Here is an 18,129-nt window from a genome sequence, read left to right on the forward strand (position 1 = left end):
AAGGCTGCTTGTATACTTGCACTTACCCAAGAGCCAAATCCATATTTCAGAATTCGAACCCTTGACGCAGCAGCTTCAAGCAAAGATGGATTTCTCCATCCTCCCCTTTTACCAATACAACCAATCTGTTAGCACCATCCTATAAAATGAACACTCTCTGCCAGCATTGGTGGATCTATGGGGAGTGGGCTGTGCTACAGTCCGTCTCTCCAGCCCAATTCATAATTAAAATAAATAAATAAAATAAAATTTAAGTATATGTGTAATTTTTCACTTTTTTGCCAGTTTCAAAATTTTTACTGATATCTACGAGAGTGTAGAGAGAAACAATTTCAGAAAGGTCTTTACAGGCCCCAAGATTTACCATTTTACAGCATTTTCTTCCCTCCGTTAATCATTTCGAATCCTAATGGCCGTGTCTGGCTGCTTCAGGGCTTTTCCGACCTTCGAATGCCGTTCAGGGCCGAATTTCTCCCGTCGTCCTTAGATCCCTTCCTATGGAGAAAAAATCAAATTGTTTAGCGGAAAGGCGGAGGCGGCGGGGACTGGGTACGGCTTTTCTTCTCCGATCTTCAGATCCCGCCGAACTTCGTGCGGCAGCTGAGCAACAAGGCTAAAGGGAACTGAGGTAACGTCAGTGTGGCTCAAGTGGTGGCGGCTTCGAGGTCGAATAACCAGCAGACATCAGGACTCAAGCCAGCGGCTAAGACCGTTCGTCAGTCCCGGCCTCTGCCGCCATGGTGCCGGCGTCGAGGAAAATGGCTAAAATGTATAATTAGAGGACTTGCCTCATTTGAAATATGCTTCTTTTTTTTGAATTTTGATGGCAACATCGCTATTCATGCCGGTATGCTATTAATATATGAATATAGAATGCCGTTCAGATCCGGATTTCTCCCGTCCTGAGTTCCCTTCCTTTGGCGAAAAAATCAATTTGTGCCGAACTTCGTGCGACAGCTGAGCAACAAGGCTAGAAGGAACTGTGGCAACATCGGTATGGCTCAAGTGACGGTGGCTTCGTGGTCGAATAACCAGCATACATCAGGACTCACGCCAGCGGCTAAGGAAGGACGTCTGTGCAGCCGCTGCCTCTGCCGCTATGGCGCCAGTTGAGGTTGAAACCGGCGTCGAGGAAAATTACTAAAATGTACAGTTAAGGGACTTGCCTCATTTGAAATATGCTTCTTTTTTGAATTCTGATGGCAGCATTGGTATGCTATTAATATGTGAATATATTATCTAAACTACTCTTTTATGTAGATGTTAAATTTTTATATTAACATTTCTTCAGGAGTAGATGAGTTTATTAAGTGTCTTAAGCGATTTTTTAGAGGTTATGTATATTTATTAACATCATCTAATCAAAGGATAAGTGCGTAAAATCTGTCATCTTAAAATGCATTCCTTTCTTTGAATCAATAATTCTCGCCTAAGATAATTAAAAGCAATTACACACAGAACGCACCTAACAAGCTAGACTTGAAGTTTTTGGCAAGTGATCCCATGGACACATGATGTTAGTAACGAGTGATGAGCCAAGAAATATAAGATAGACTACAGATTATCACTTTTCTTTTCCGTTTTTGTTACGTATAATACATACCATTTTCCATCTTCGAAAGAAAAGCAAAACTGAAAATTTAGGGTTTACTCTTAAAATCCTGAATTCTTTAATTATTCATTTCACAGACGTAGAACACTCTCAATAATACACTTACATACAACATAGAGAAAGAAATACATGAGTGAAATACTATTAGTGACAAGAGTAAAAACTGAAAATACTTTCTTTGAACCTCCAGCTTTAAAACCAAAACCCAGCAATATGGTTTCACAGCATAAGCCACCTTAATTTTCTATTGTGAATTGTGGATTACGAACCTCAGATTGCAAGTATGTCTCTTTGTTCCATAGGAAAGTAATTAAATAACAGCCTCTTTAGAGTGTTGAAGAAGCGGCGGATATGTCTCATGAAATTGTGCTCCTCTCTTTCATAAACCCTGTACAACAATTCACCTGCTGATATCAGTACACACAACACATATAGAGCGGGCCTAATGGAGTCGGGGAAGAAGATCGACGCCAGTGATGCCACTGTAGTATTGCCAAAGAACACCATACAATGGAAAGGGTATGGTGGGGGGTTATCACGTAAATTTTGAGACCTCAGATTCATGCCATATGCCAAAAAAGCATAAATTAAGAAGCTAATAATTGCCATAGACATCGTTGCGGAGTGAGCTACAAACGGACCTCCGTCTATTCCGATGTTCTTCAACTGCAATAAAGCAAGCAATTTAGAAACATTAATGATGCGAGGGATTGTAAACCCTATACAAAGGATATACAAAATGGACTTTTATTATTCACCTGCATGAATGCAAGCAACGTAGGAACAACGACCTCAACGCTTTTACCATTGGAAGTGATTGTAAACCCTATATGAAGGATATACAAAATCTGGAATCTAATATAGACACTGGCAGCACGAAATTGTGCCCAGGTTATGAAGTTGAGAGAAGGAATTGCCACTAGATTTCCAATTCCTATAAGAGAAAAAAGTTAAGCAATTAAGATCTGTGAAACAAAATTGTGTAAAAGTAGAAAAACTGAAGCATGTGAAATGGTCTCACTTGCAAGTATGTTATCAGCCATAGCCTCTTTTATTCACTCTTGCCCCATTGTTGTCACTTTCCCCTCCCTCAGATAATCAGATCTGTATGAAAAATTGTTTGAGAGAGAGATGGGATATTTATAGACAAGATAAAAGTTTACGCAAACATGAGAAATTTGACTTTGTTAATAGAAATGATTAAGAAGAGGACTTGAAGAAGAGATAATGACCGTGCGTCTATACATATATATCAGATCTTTTATCAGTATATTTTAATTAATGGCTAATCTTTTCAGTTATGCTACTGTCTATGTAATTAATTATGTCCGAACATGAGAAATTTGACTTTGTTGCTTGAGACGACACAATAAAAATATTTAGCTTATTAGGCAACCTGCCTCAAAGATAATTAAAGTACCATGAATTCACCACCATGTACTTTTGTACAAGTAAAAAGTGACACTACACCAGTAGCCATTGTATCAATTCCTTAAACTCAAACATGACATGTTGAATCCTTCGACAATCTTTAACCTTACATTGTATCAAATGTGTCGTTGAGAGTTTCTTGTTTATAGTAATCTCCCTTCACTTATAATCTTGGGTTTATCAACGACTTGTACACTTTGTTAAAACTAACAAACATATAGAGAAGAGAAAGGAGGTTAAGGTTTCTCGTTCAATTGTCTAATAAAAAAACATAGAAAACACATTTTGAATAGTCACAAACAAGTAAAAAGATTAATATATCTTAAACCTTAAAAATGTCCTCTGCATTGACCCTTAAAAATGCTACCGACGTTCTAGGCAGGCTTAAGCTTAGCCAATTAAAAGTCAGTTTTTGTATAAATCAGTTGTCTTTATTTTTGTTATTTTGTGCTTTTATCCAGACCTGGGCAAAAAAATCAAAAAATTGATCAAACTGAATCGACTCGGGTCAAGGTGGATTGGTTATGGATTAAGACTCCCAGGATATTTTTTAATAAAATAATATTATATGCAAACTAAAAACTTTTTCTTATTTTTTAACAACACATTCTAATTTAATCTACGATTCCAGTACAATAAAATGAGACTCAAAGACTCTAGGTTCTAATCACTTGTATTGGAATTATTAATAATATGTATATTGAAATATTTAATATCGTAAATACCTCATATTGCTCGTGAACAATATTTTGATGTCCAGATTCAATTTGGAATAACATTCACCAAATTTATTTGTAACTAGTAGAATGGTTGATGACAGTTCATCAAAGAAACTTGTGTTCATTCAAAAGAAACTTGTGTTCATTCAAAAGCAAAATGGCAGTATTTTATCTTTTTAAGGAGGAAAAAAGTTATTTTTTATTCCTAAATTTCGTGTCCATTTGAGTGATCTGCATACTGAATGTCAAATCAGATGCAAAAGAATATCATGAGGGTCTAATTATCTTCTGTCCACAAAGAGAGGAAATAATTGCAGTGACTCATTTTTTTGCTTTCTTAGGTCTCCTCAACAATCAAGTATGGCATCCTGAAGAATATATGGTAGATAAAGATGCTCACCGTAACGAGCCGATGAGCTCTATTATTATTATTATTATTGGATAAAGATGCTCACCGTAACGAGCCGATGAGCTCTATTATTATTATTATTATTATTATTATTATTATTATTATTATTATTATTATTATTATTATTATTTACCTTTTTTTAAGAGCCCACGAGCTCTTGATAAGAGTATAAAATATGATAATTTCCCATTTTAATTGTTGCATTCGTATGATTATTTGATGTCAAAATATACTCATTACTTTTATATTTTCATTTAGGTCACAATTTGATGGAAAAAGTGGAAATTTGAAAAAAAAAAAAAAAAAAAGGAATAAAAAAGGGCAAAATGGAAGAAAACGAAAGTTCGAGAACTAAAGTGCAAATACTCCAAACTTGTGTATAATCTTATGATGAAGATTCGAGAGTGTTAGAGGTCAAACAGATAAGGAAAGAAGTCAAGTGGATGAAATACGATCAAAATATGATCACACATCTATTTCCAATCGAAAAAGTTATGTACCGATTTTCAGCCTTATATTGGGACGCGTTTTTGACATGGTAAACTATCGAATTGGAAGATAATGTCTGAAGCAAAGTCGTAGCTCTTTGAGTTTTCTTTCCAACACAACTTGAATCATCTCAATCGGACATCAAGAGAGAAAGTTATGACTAAAATACTAGAAGTTATCCGACGGAGGAAATGGTGACAACCATGTGGTCGCATAGCTATAAAGACATGAGGTCCCATGGCTGCATTCCGAGAACTTCTGGAGCCATTTTGGCTGAACCATGCGGCCGTATGACTTATAACCATGTGACCGTATGGGTATTTTTCGAGGGCGAAATCCCAAATTTCTATTTTGACGCAAACACTTAAGGAAACTTGTTTGGCACATGTTTTAAAGCCCTAATCTCGACCCAGAACGCCATTCTTCCTCTTCACGTCAATTTTGTCTCATTTTGGACGAAGAAACTCCATGGAAGGCTAGAAAATCCTTGGTGAAGTAAGGGAGGAACTCGATTGGTATTGATTATTTCAACATTTCTCATGCTTGTAATATGATTTCCATTGGTAAACAATTCTAAATTTGGGTTTCTTGTTCTTATGAATATGTTTTGAGATTGGTTTAATATATATTAGATTTTCATGAATTTAATCATGTTCTTTCTATCGAATAATTGAAGTATGTATTGAATTTCAATTTCAAACATTGTCGTGAGATTGATTTAACTTTTACTATATTTCGCATAGATTTAATCATGTTTTATTTATCATGAAATTAACCTAATTGTTAAATTTCAATTTCAATTATTTATTGGTGTGATTCTCTACGATTTTATGCTTGATGTATGAGATGGATTTAGAATTTGATTTCAATAGATTAAAGTGAGTATATGTTATAGGAAATTCCATAATTGAATTACTGTAGAACAAAACTGGGCCTTAATGTTATATTCCCCAACTAAAGTTTGATAAAAAAAAAAAAAAAAACTTTAATTGAGTACATGAATGCATGCAATTGTCTCTAATCAAAATTGTTTCACAACCTTTCCTTCCTTTAAAAAGCGGGAAGTGCACTTGAAATATTTTTAAAGTGCACTCTTTCAACAATTGGAATTTAGAACAAATGCTGATCCAACTTTATATATCACATAATTTAGGATTGTCTCTAATCAAAATTGACAATCAACCTTTCCTTCCTTCAAAGTGCTAGAAGAACAAATTTAAAGTCAACTCTTGAAATATTTTCTAAAGTCCAATCTTTTAACAACTGGAGTTAGAACATACGCTGTTCGACCTTCATATATCACGATTGTCTCTAATCAAATTGATGCACAACCTTTCCTTCCTTCCAAATTCCAGAAGAGCAAATTTAAAGTTAGCTCTTAAAATATTTTTTAAAATTCAATCTTTCAAAATTAGGAAGTTAATACACTGATCCACCTTCATGTATCATAATCCACGACTGTCTTGAATCAAAATTGACGCACAACCTTTCCTTCTTTCAAAATGCTAGAAGTGTAAATTTAAAGTTAACTCTTGAAAGTTTTAGATTATTATTATTGTAACATTGAATGTTTAAAAAAAAACTAATACTTATTTATAATCATTGTAAGTGATTTTTTTTTTTTTTAACAATCAAATATGTAGCTATGAAATGACAATACAACTTACAAAGCAATGATATATGATTCACCTGTTTAAAAAAATATTTTAAGATGGACTTGCTACTTAAAGCGAACATTTCTTTTGGCGAGTGCTCCACTTGAAAGTAAAGAATAGCATTTTATTCGAGTTGTGTAGTTCTTGTGGTGTTATATAATTGTAGATTATAAGACGCCCACAACAAAAGCCGGTGAATCTTTAAAATCGTGGTTTTTGACTTGGGTAAGTATACCTGTACATTAGAGTATATACCCCTCTCACATAAGAGGGGGTCAAAAGTGATTAAAAAATTCGTGTGAGAGGACTGTACACTAGAGTTCATGTAGCATTTCTCTTTTGACTTTCTTGAATAAGATGATAGCAGAGCAAAGGGTAAATTGAAAAATGACACATCAAACGGCCACTCGCAATTAACGTTGCTTACAATGATTATAAATAATTTTTTTAAAAGACATTCAATGTTACAATAATAGTAATTTAAAACTTTCATAAAACTTTTAAGAGTTAAATTTTAAATTTACACTTCTAGCATTTTGAAAGAAGGGAAGGTTGGGCGTCAATTTTGATTTGAGACATTTGTGAATTATGATATATGAAGGTGGAACAACATATTTAACTTCCGATCATTGAAAGATTGGATTTTAAAAAATATTTCAAGAGCTAACTTTAAATTTGCTCTTTTGACATCTGGAAGGAAGGAAAGGTAGTGTTTAAATTTGATTAGAGACAATCATGATATATGAAGGTCGAGGAGCGTATGTTCTAACTCCAATTGTTAGAAGACTGGACTTTAGAAAATATTTCAAGAGTTAACTTATATCTAAAAGGCCCTGTATAAATTTTGACTTAAGACCCCAAAATCTTAAGGCCACCCTATTTTTACTCGTACTTCCAATGATTGGAGTAGGTTGCATTGTACATGTCTTGTAATTTCTATTATTTCCCTTCAATTCTAATACATTTTTTTTTATCTCTTGGTGGTTTGAACAAAAAAATGAAGAAGAAAGCAAATTGTATGTTTTCTTTTTCTCTGAATAAAAAAATGAAGAAGAAAGCAAATAGTGTGTTTTCTTTTTCTCTCTTTCTCTTTTTCTCCTTTCTTTCTTTTATATTTATTTTTTTTTTTAAATTTAAATGTTTATTCATCTTATCCTCATAAGTTCATTGTTGACAACCAAATTGACAATGACCCACAAAAACTAAAACATCCGGAACATGCTGCCCAAAAAAAAAAAGGTTAAAGGACCAAGTTGCTATAAGGTCATAAGTCGACTAATGGTGCAATATTCCCTTGTCCTTTACAATAAACATTGTTGATTGTTCATCTAAAAAAATCAAGTTTGATTTATTTTAATTTATGGACGATGATTTCTGCTAACTACAACATAGCCGCAGGGGCAAATTTAGGAGCTCGAGTGAGCATGGACGGTCGTTAATCGTCCAAAACAATGGCGGCAATAAAAACTAAATATATCTATTATTATATACCATTATATTTCATTATAACATTCATCAAATGCAAAAGTGGTAAGGCATTTTTAAAATTCTACAGAGGAGAGAGCGGTTGAGCGATGTGCTTTTTCATTTGGTTTTGAACTTCTAAGAGATTTTAAGCCTTTTCAAAATTTTTGAACTTATATATATGCTAAAGTTGTTAACAGCACACGCAGATTGTCACAATGGTCCAACTATTGTCAATTTCCATTGAGATCACGGTTCGAATCTTTTCCCATTGCATTGGTTTTAATCAAAATGATAATAAATATTAAACTAAAATAATCAATTAAATTAAAGATTGTTCTTGTAAGGATCGAAAACTTGACCTCCCACTTACAACACGGATCCCTTACCATCTGAAATATGGTAGTTAACCTGAAAAAAGTGGAATTACCAGATATAATCCAAAAACATTGACAAAAATAATAATAATAAATAAATAAATTTAATACCGGCAGATTCAGCACAGGCGGTCGAGGGTGCTCGCTGGGTGCTAGATCCGCCATATTACATAGGCGTTCTAAGTCATAAAATGAAATATACCAGGGGATCTCAAAGTTGCCATAGGACATTACACATTGACACAATTTATTTAAAACAAACACAGTAGCCCAGATTTGAAGTCCCAAATTGCCAAAATTATTCAATCTCTGGTGGTACTTGAGATGTAGGGTTCGAGTTTTTCATCTCTCTTTTATTTCATGTCTGCTTTGGCCTTTTCATCTTATCTTTTCCATCCACAAGTTGACATACTTTCTTGCTATCCTGTAACAATATTCATCACATCATGAGAAACGAGTAAATAGACAGAAGAAGAAGAAAATATTTAAGAAAGATGAACGTTCTTATTCTAGTATTTGAACGCAGTATTATCTCTACTATTGTTGGTTATTATCAACGTGCTGGCTCATGTAATGGGACTATGAACTTAATTTATTGAGAATAAAAACTCAGGTAGTCATTCTTCTTCCATTTTTGGTTTAAAACTGGTAAAAATATAATTTCATTTGTTTCTTTGGACAATTTTTGCTTTAGCCGAAAGATGTACCTTTGATTCTCTTGGACAGAGGTAGCTAGATGCTGCATCTCGTTTGGAGATTTTCCTCGTTGTCTTAATCCTATTCTTGGTAGGCCTTGGGATATCCTTGGGCGCAGCTACAGATCTGACTTCAATGCGTAGAGAGACATCGTTAGATCCACAACTCTCCTTCTCTTCCATTGCTACATCAAGCAATCTCTTCCTCATCCCGTTTGTTTGGTGACCACTAACTGCCTCAATTTGCTTGTACATTTGGTCTTCCGTCATGGTACTTTCTAGCAGACGAGTCACCATCCATCGTTCTAGCCAGCTCCAGCCCAAGCCGGTTTCGTTACTGTTGGATTTGATTTGTTTTCTCTTCGAGCAGATTCTTAACTACGTACAAATTAGGCAAAGACAAAATCAGTGCACATTCTATTCTCCAATACATCCAATTTCTACTGCTTTGTCTATACCTGTTGTGAAAAAGCATAAGCCAGAGCCTTCTCGCGCCTTGTTGCTGCTTCTAGCTTGTTTTGAATTCTCATTTTTGATATAACATTACTTACAGTGCTGTCATCCCAGTCTTCCTGGACAAGTTGACAGTAAAATTATAAATTTCATTAGGTTAATACTTTCGGTTCAAAAACTTTGCTGCTGAAAAAAAAATAATGTTAGAGGTGTATTCAATGTGTAGTACTCAACAAGAGTAGACAGTATTTTAATTTCTTTTACTTCATTAATACTGTCCAATACAATAAGATTGAACTTAGCAACAAGTCATAGGTGTTATCGACTGCATTATCATGCACACCTTGCACAAGAAAAACAGTGTCAAATGTCCAGATTGCGTTAAAAACTACAGCAGTTCTTTCACTAAATTTTCCCTATCACTGGTTGAATCAGATTCACGAGATACTATTATATGAGATAAACTGAATTCCATTAGCCATTTAGTACGTTCCTCCAATTATCTTATAGTCCAGTGGTATGTCCCTTCTGCGGTATTATATTTTAGCATTTGATAAGCTAAGATATAGCCCCAGAAAAAGGGTAGGGGGATTTTACATTTTAAAATTCCAGTTGTTGTACCTGTAGCTTGAGCACTTGGGCTCTACTTCTATGCCGTGCTGGATGGTGCACAGCCATGCTTTCTTCTTGGGATGAGAAAATGTCGGAATTTCCAGTTTGAACTTCAATTGATGTGCCCATAGACTCTCTACTTGGACTTCCTACAGGATCTGCCTTACAATCTTGCAACTTCATTCCTTCATTAGCTCGTCGGGCCTGAAATTTTAAGCACTCAAACAACTCAAATGGAGTATCCAGAAAATACTTCACTTAAAGAAACAACATTTATTTATGGAGATAAGCATTCTCTTAGTTCTTGTTTAATCTTCTTTCCAAGTATATGCGCAGATTCATTTTCTTGTACAAGCATCATCAAACATTTGCATATATTACAATACTACAATGATTATTTACGCGTAAATCTCCACATAAAGTTGATGCATATATTGTGAGTGTATTGACCAGAAATCTTCTAAATGCCGACTGAATGATCATTGCAGCATCTTCTTGCTGACAAACTTTGTAGGTTGAGTTTTGCTTTTCCTTTGAACTTCCATTCTTCAACTCATTGCTTTCAGCATCTGCTTGGTCCTTGAAATCTCCTGCCAATGGTTGATTAACAGTGGTCTCAGAGCTTTTAATAGAAGCCGTATCCGCCTCTGCATAAACTGAAGTAAATACACCCTTCCAACTTATGTTGTTGTAGTATTTTTGTGGCTGATCTGCACCGTTTCTATATTTGTACCCCTTCATCTTTGCTGCCATACCTATTATGTTCAGTATGCACACTGGCTATTCCTTTCCTTATAAATAGGGAACCTATTTAGGCACCTTTGTGGTTTTTCATTACCTGTATTTTGAAAAAGAAGCTAGTTTTTTGCTCTCTATGCAAAACACCCAAAATTCTTGTTCCATTCTGTTCAATTGGTCTTCATAGCCGCCTTGCGAACGAAAATCATAATAATAAGCAATTTTTTTTCCCTGTTTCCTTTTGTGATACTCTACTTTTTACATGTTGTATCTAATACGAATTTGTTACTGAAATTGAGAAAATATTAAACAATATGCTGAGTTCATAACTGTTAAATAAGATTATTTGATGAAATATAATATATTAAGATTTTCGTCTGACTAGAAGACAGTCATTACTTTCGGATGCTGTCTCTTGAAAGAAGTGGTGGGATTCATATGGTTTTTATAGAAATCTTACAATTAAAAATGAATGACCATGACAATTTTTTCTCTTCATTACACTGTTAACCACTTAGCTTGGATGGTTATTGATATAATAACTTCTGAATGCGTCAACGTCTCTTGTATCTCAATTACTAACAATTGCAAATGTCACTCAATACTACTTGTGTAGTTACCTTTGAATTATGCACTTGTATTGAACATCGTCTCTTGCAATCAAGGTTTATTAGTGTTACTTTTTAAACTGACCTGAACCATCAGCGATTCATGCTCTAATAAGCAATTTGCATTAAAAGTTTAAATAGGTACACGTCTCCTTTGTTATATGTAATTGCTTGTATATGCAGTCAAGCCCAACACAACCAGGCTAGTGAGTTCTCACTGATCTATGGTTCAAATTTTCTTTCTGGAAGTTACAGATCTCACTTTATATTTGAGTGTTGCAGGTCCAGGTTGTCTGCTTATAAGGATAGAGAACTTATTTTAATCATGTGTACAGGTGTCTCGGTGCAAGTCAGAAGGTTTGGTTTGACAGGAATTTGCAGGGCAGAGCTGGAAAGGTGAGTAACTCCATTGGTGCTGGAAGTTGTCAAGGTCCCAAACTCTCAACTCTTTGTTTTCCTTGCAGAAGTGCAGGTTAGAAGCAGCTGTATAGTTCGTTTCTTTTATTGGACAGTTCTATTTTATGTGTAAGATGTCTTATTATTTTAGTTATTTTGATTGAACCAATTTGTATGAATGTTTTTTAAAGTGTGATGCTTTATAATGATTTACATACTGTACTCGCCCCTGTTATTTACTACCAGTTTTAACGAGGCTCGTTCTGGATTGAAAACATTAATTTAGCTGTTGTATTATTTTAGATTTAGCTGTTGTATTATCTCCTAAAATAATTAATGCTTCATTAGTTTGAATTAAAATATGAAATAAAGAAAGTAGAAGGAAAAACGAGAGAGTAATATAAAAATATCTGGTAAGAAAAGTTACCCGTCAACTATAAATGATGCGGTAGATTAATAAATAGCTGAATTAAAGAATGTAGGGTCGTTTGTGGAAAAGTCAAAACCAATTCCATGTAAGCTGGAAAAGAAAAAATCATCAAAACTATATGAACGTGACGTTTCCACTTTCAACTAAAGTAAAAAACGAATTATTCGGATGTGACATTTTACAATGAATTCACTCCAATCCAATGGACCCGTAGTAAAATAGACTTTCAAGGACAATGAAAGTGTTTGTGCAGTTGAATGAGATTGCAGATTAACAATGGATTAAAACGCACATAAACGAGAGCTCTTAAGTAACTCCACAAAATAATAAAATTTCCGGCCCGAGAAGTAAAAATATAATCTCTGACAAATAATCAGGAAAATTTCAGACAAAATTGAGAATCTGGATACTCTTTTCTATTCCAGCAAACAATAATCCATATATATTTCTTAATTTTAATGAATATCAATTTCCTCGTCTCCTACTTAGTTTTGTTGCCTTTTCCAGCCTTTTTTGACGGGTAAGGAGTCGCAGTGTGAACGCTTTTATTGCCTGCACACAAGCATTTAATTAATTTAGAATCCTTATTAGGACAACCAAATCATGTTAAAATCTCGAATAGAATATAAAAAAATATAGCTACCTGTTTTACTAGGAGTAGTAGCCAGTTTTGCCTTTTTGTTGGAGACGGGAGTTTCCAACACAGAAGATGGCCTTTTCTTGGGCTGTTGAGCCTTTAATACAGGAAACGAATTAACACAAGTCGTGTATAACATGTTTTTAGATCATTCAAATAGCAAGTGCAAATACCTTTGGAGTTTCTTCATCACTGGAGTCATCACTATCATCCATCAAGTCTTCCGAATCCTAGACAAGATCCAATTTATTCAATTCAGTGGGACAGAAAAATAAGTAAACGCTAACATGATATTCAAAAGGGTTGAAGAACTTGTAATGAATGATCTCTAGAGGAAGAAAAAAAAGAGATTCACGTGAATAACTCAGTTACGAGCAATGAGAATGGAGACATACCATTCCTCCTGATAAATCATCAGATCCACTATCGTCCGAATCGTCTTCATCTTCTTCGACATCAGATTCAGGGGCCTCTTCTTTCTTAGTTTCAGTCTTAGTAGCAGCAGCAGCCTTCTCTTTTGTAGGTTTTGAGTCCTCAACCTTGAGCTGGGGTTTACCTGAGAAGTCAACAAACTTCAATTGTAACTTCTCATTTTGCACATCTGATGTTATACAGAAAGAAACCAACGGACTTGAGCTGTTGGCATTTCAGCATTTAAGGTAAAGTCATGAAGTACAGAGAGAGAGAGAGAGACTTTTGACATACCACCATTTTCAAGAGCCTCAATTGGAAATTCCTCATCATCAGATTCATCTGAAAAATCTTGCTCATCTAGAAAAAATGGATGATCGCATCAGTGCCATCAAAACAAGACAATAAAAAAACTAATATCCTTTATCTATGGTAATGCACATCTCAAAACATGCCAACATTTCAAAGTTAAGTGTGGAAAAATTATAACAAGATTATAATGAAAATCACTAACGGATCATGCGAAATGTGTAGATGATAAGTGAACAGTAGTTATGAATATGTAGTCAACATTAAAGGTTGACTTCGACTTCAAATTATCAGGAAGTTATAATGAAACCCAAACGAGCACTAACTATTATAGTTTTCTTATACAGACGAAGCCATCACCTAACTTGATTCAAGATAAATGGAAACGCAACAGCCCTTCTTTTCCTTAAGGGACAAAAAGGCAGAGATACAAAATTGCATCACGCCTTGCAACTATCAAACTAAAACAATTATGCAAAAGACAACATGCAAATGCCCTCCAAATACACAGAAAACTTAAAGAAAGCATCAAACATTAAATTCCCAAGAAAGTTCTCATATCTCATGTACGCGATAAAGACCGTGTTGTCCGTACAATACGCAATACATTGTAACATCTTCAGCAAAACCAAGCCCAAAAAGAAGTAAAAACAAACAATTCTCTTAGAGATAACTCACAGAATCACACTCACATGGAACAACGCATAAAAAATAACGATGATAATTGGTAGAAGTAAAAGATATCTACCTTGAATTTGATCATCAGCGATATAGCCAATAAAGTAGACACTCCCATTTTTCCAGTCATGAGAGAGCTCAAACTCCCTCTCAAACACCAAGTCAAACATCACCTGAGGTCTATCCTCTGCAGACAGAGTTCCTATAACATACTTGTCTTTATCAATTTTCATACGAACGGGGATACATTTGGCTGCTTTCACATCTTTCACCTCCCCTAGTGCTGCCTGAGATAGTTGCAAAACAAGTCAACATTTAAGACCTCATTACAAAAATATAAAGTAAGGAATAAATCACGGCGTTTGATAAAAGTACTATAAAAAACTCCAACCTGTGAAATATGAATCAATTTGCCCAACTCAGGTTGAACCTTGAGTGATTCTCCAGCTTTAACTTCAACTCCTGCACGCATTGGGAAAATTTAAAATTCAGAGAAAGCACACGAACAATTTGATCAGCAGGAATAAAATGCAAATATAAACTACTTCATTGACAAGCTATATCCTCTATTACTCAGATTAAGCCATTGAATTTATCCTATTGGACTTTAAACTATAGGGAGATAAATTGAAATGTTCAATAAACAGAGAAAAGCATGAAATCAACAAAAACATATGCTTATCAGGACCTGTGAGATCAAAAGAATGAAATCAACCAAATAGGCCAAATTTAGCAGTCACAAACATAATTTATATCAAATTGTTTGTAGGGAACTGAAAAAGAAGATAATTATTTTTAAAGAATAAACCACTTTCCGCCACAGTTGAAAGGGAAACACGTTTGGCTAAGCCTAAGAAAAGTTTACTAATTTGCACTTTAAATTAAAAAAAAGGTTTGGAAGACTTCTTTTTTCATTTTTTATTTTTGCTTTAAGTTAAAAAAAAGTTTTACTTCATTTGAACAACTTAATTATCCTTTTATTTCACCGTAAACTTACTGTCTTTTACTAATACAAGAATTTAAACTTAGCACATGCTCCAAATCCCAAAACTATAAGCTTAAAAGCCATACACACTTTCTTTTAATAAAAAAAATAAATAAAATTACATTCTATTGAACACAAAGCTAAAAGAAGAACAGTTCCATAATCATCATATATCAAATACAAAGCTAATATAATATACTTTATAATTGTATTTGTATACAAACAAAAACGTAATGAAAAAATACACAGATTGAAGTAAAAGATAGAGCAGCGATGAAAGGAAAGCTTACCCCAGAATTCCATATTGATTAGTGTTTGCAGGAGACTTGAAGCCGTGAGGTTTTATGTTGTGTAGAAGAAATCGTGTAGGAGGCGCAGGGTTTTATAGAGGTTTAACGAGGGAGGGGAGGAAATTTGCAACTTTGAATTAGGGTTTACAAGTTCCATTGTGTTCTAAATGGGCCGCCTCACGGCCTGTTTAAAGAGACTTCACCTGGCCCAATTTTACAATGATCAACTGCAGCTCCTATCGCTAACCATCATATATTATTTTCTATTGCTTTTTTAATTGATTTACATGTAACAATTAAGTATCCGTTTGGTAGGGATTAAAATTAGATTTTTAGTAGATTTTGATAAAAATTGATAAAATATATAGTTAAGAAGTTGTAAAACCCATTAAATATGTGATTAATATTAATTGTTTAACTTTTACTTAAATTAAAATATCATTTTAATTAATACCAAACAAGGACTAAATTGAAACTTTTAGTTTACATAGTATTGATGTCTATTGACTAGATATTAAAACATCTCCAATACAATCGTGAATTATTTTGAGACATGAGTCCAATTGTAACCTTAACGAAAGAAATTTTAAAGAGTAGTAGTCCAATTCTTACCTTTGCCAATTAATTTTATTTTATTTCTCTCTAAGTTATTTAATTCTTACCTTTGTGCACCTGGTGATATTCCTATCATAAAAGGAGATAAGTTTAACAAAATTCAATGTCCAAGGAATGAGCTAGAAAGGGAGTCTATGAAGATGATTCCATATGCTAGTACTGTGGGGAGCCTGATGTATGCTCAAGTTTGCACTAGATCGGATATAGTCTGTGCAGTTAATGTCCTTAGCAGATTTCAGTCTAATCCAGGATGAGCATCGGAAAGCAGCTAAGAAAGTTACGAAATATTTGAAGAAAACTGAAAGTTATATGCTTACATTCCAGCGTACAAATCATCTTAAGGTGGTAGGATATTCAGATTCTAATTTTGTTGGATGTCAAGATGATTTGAAATCAACCTCTGGTTACATGTTTACATTAGCTAGTGGTGCTATTTTTTGGAAAAGTGCTAAACAGACTCTAGTGGTATCTTCCACTATGCAAGCTGAATTTGTGGCGTGTTATAGGGCTACAGTCCAAGCCGTTTGATTAAGAAATTTCATATCTGGCTTGAAAGTTGTTGATTCCATCTCAAAACCGATCACCATCTACTGTGATAACAGTGCAGCAGTATTCTTTTTAAAGAATAATAAAAGTTCTAGTGGATCAAAGCATATTGACATCAAATATTTGGTGGTTAGGGACAGAGTCAAGGAAGGGCAGACGAAAATAGAGCATATCAATACAGAGGTAATGATTGCAGACCCTTTGACTAAGGGACTTGCTCCAAAAGTCTTTAAAACACATGTTACTAATATGAGTATTGTGAAAACATCTGATGTTTTTGGTTACTGAGAGTTATTTATGTAAAGAACTATGTTTTGGGCTTGATCCCTTTACGGGGATACGTAGGCAACCTATATGTTTTCGGGTATAGCCCCTTCAGACAATAAAATAAAATAAAATAAAATTTTTTTCCCTATCCATAAACTATTTTGAGCATGCATGTGACATATGTCTTTTTTATTATAATATTATTGTGATATGACATGTAAAGACATAAGATGAGTCTCTTTTGGAGACATATGACTTCATTTTGATCCGAAGTATTATGAGGACCGATATGAATTAGCACAGTTTTTTATCACATTTGGTGCTAAGTTTGATAAGTGTGTTTTTACACACTTATTTGGTTCATAAACATGACTTAAACATGGATAAAATGGTTGAATTGTGACTTAATCCAGTTAAATTCATGCATTGTAGGTAATTCATTGGAAATTGTGGAATTCAGGAGAAAAGAGCCGAGAAGGACCAAAACGCAACAATTTGATAGTTCGAGGACCAAAGGTGCAAATATTGAAAAGTTGAGCTAAATGCAAAACGAGAGTAAAAACATGCCAAGTATGAGCTCAATGACAAAGCAAAACAAGTGGAGGAAGAAAGAATGGAAGATGGACTAAAATAAAGATAATTGAAAGTTGGAGGACTAAAGTGCAAATACTCAAAAGATGGGCCGAATAAGTGGCATAATATTTGAAAGTGTCGATCATCAATTGGAAGATAAGAATTGTTGAAAAAATGAAGAAATCGAAGAAAGAAGTCAAGAGAAGCAACAAAGAAATTCAGGGACCAAATTGAACAAACCACATAGATGGTTACTTCTATGCGACCGCATAGTGTAACCTTCTATGCGGTCGCATAGAAGGTTTCAGGAGTTCAATGAGCCAAAAACATTTGATCTATGCGACCGCATAGATTCCTTCTATGCAGTCGCATAGTATATTTTTGAAGCTTCGGGCGTAGTTTTTCGTTTTGGTTGAAACTCCTTTCCTACTTAATTTGGACGCGATATAAATACCAAAAATTCATCATATGAAGGGGAGGAACGACCAGGGAGAAGGGAGAGACCAAAATTGGAGGCAAGAAACTTGATTTTGGATTCAATTTCACACGGGGCTCGAGACGGGATTGAAGATTATACACACAGATTGAAGAAATTCCATACGGGTGTATTCTTATTATCTTTTAATTTCATCTTTTCAATTTCTTGATTTTGTAATGATGATTATAGGCTAGGGTTTTTGTTCATTAGGAATTTGATGAACCTTTTGATAATTTAAATTTCCATTATTTC

General features: G+C 34.3%; 3 protein-coding genes across 3 annotated transcripts; all 3 read right to left on the minus strand.

The window, feature by feature from the left end:
* Positions 1–8,514: 8,514 nt before the first annotated feature.
* LOC111375670 lies at positions 8,515–9,779 on the minus strand. The gene is made up of 5 exons (XM_022998535.1): positions 9,697–9,779; positions 9,569–9,578; positions 9,310–9,423; positions 8,864–9,229; positions 8,515–8,580 (listed from the first exon to the last, which is right to left on the minus strand). Exons 1-5 carry the CDS (start codon positions 9,777–9,779, stop codon positions 8,515–8,517), a joined length of 639 nt encoding a protein of 212 aa, XP_022854303.1.
* A 106-nt stretch (positions 9,780–9,885) lies between these two features.
* On the minus strand, positions 9,886–10,669 carry LOC111375671. Its single transcript, XM_022998536.1, has 2 exons — positions 10,367–10,669; positions 9,886–10,120 (listed from the first exon to the last, which is right to left on the minus strand). Exons 1-2 carry the CDS (start codon positions 10,667–10,669, stop codon positions 9,905–9,907), a joined length of 519 nt encoding a protein of 172 aa, XP_022854304.1. The 3' UTR covers positions 9,886–9,904.
* A 1,700-nt stretch (positions 10,670–12,369) lies between these two features.
* Positions 12,370–15,550, minus strand: LOC111375678 (histone deacetylase HDT1-like). Its single transcript, XM_022998544.1, has 8 exons — positions 15,399–15,550; positions 14,515–14,585; positions 14,194–14,410; positions 13,431–13,496; positions 13,121–13,281; positions 12,899–12,955; positions 12,732–12,822; positions 12,370–12,640 (listed from the first exon to the last, which is right to left on the minus strand). Exons 1-8 carry the CDS (start codon positions 15,409–15,411, stop codon positions 12,570–12,572), a joined length of 747 nt encoding a protein of 248 aa, XP_022854312.1. The 5' UTR covers positions 15,412–15,550; the 3' UTR covers positions 12,370–12,569.
* Positions 15,551–18,129: the final 2,579 nt, after the last annotated feature.

The sequence above is a fragment of the Olea europaea genome, unplaced genomic scaffold, assembly GCF_002742605.1.
Source record: "Olea europaea var. sylvestris unplaced genomic scaffold, O_europaea_v1 scaffold1402, whole genome shotgun sequence".
NCBI classification, from domain to species: Eukaryota; Viridiplantae; Streptophyta; class Magnoliopsida; order Lamiales; family Oleaceae; genus Olea; species Olea europaea.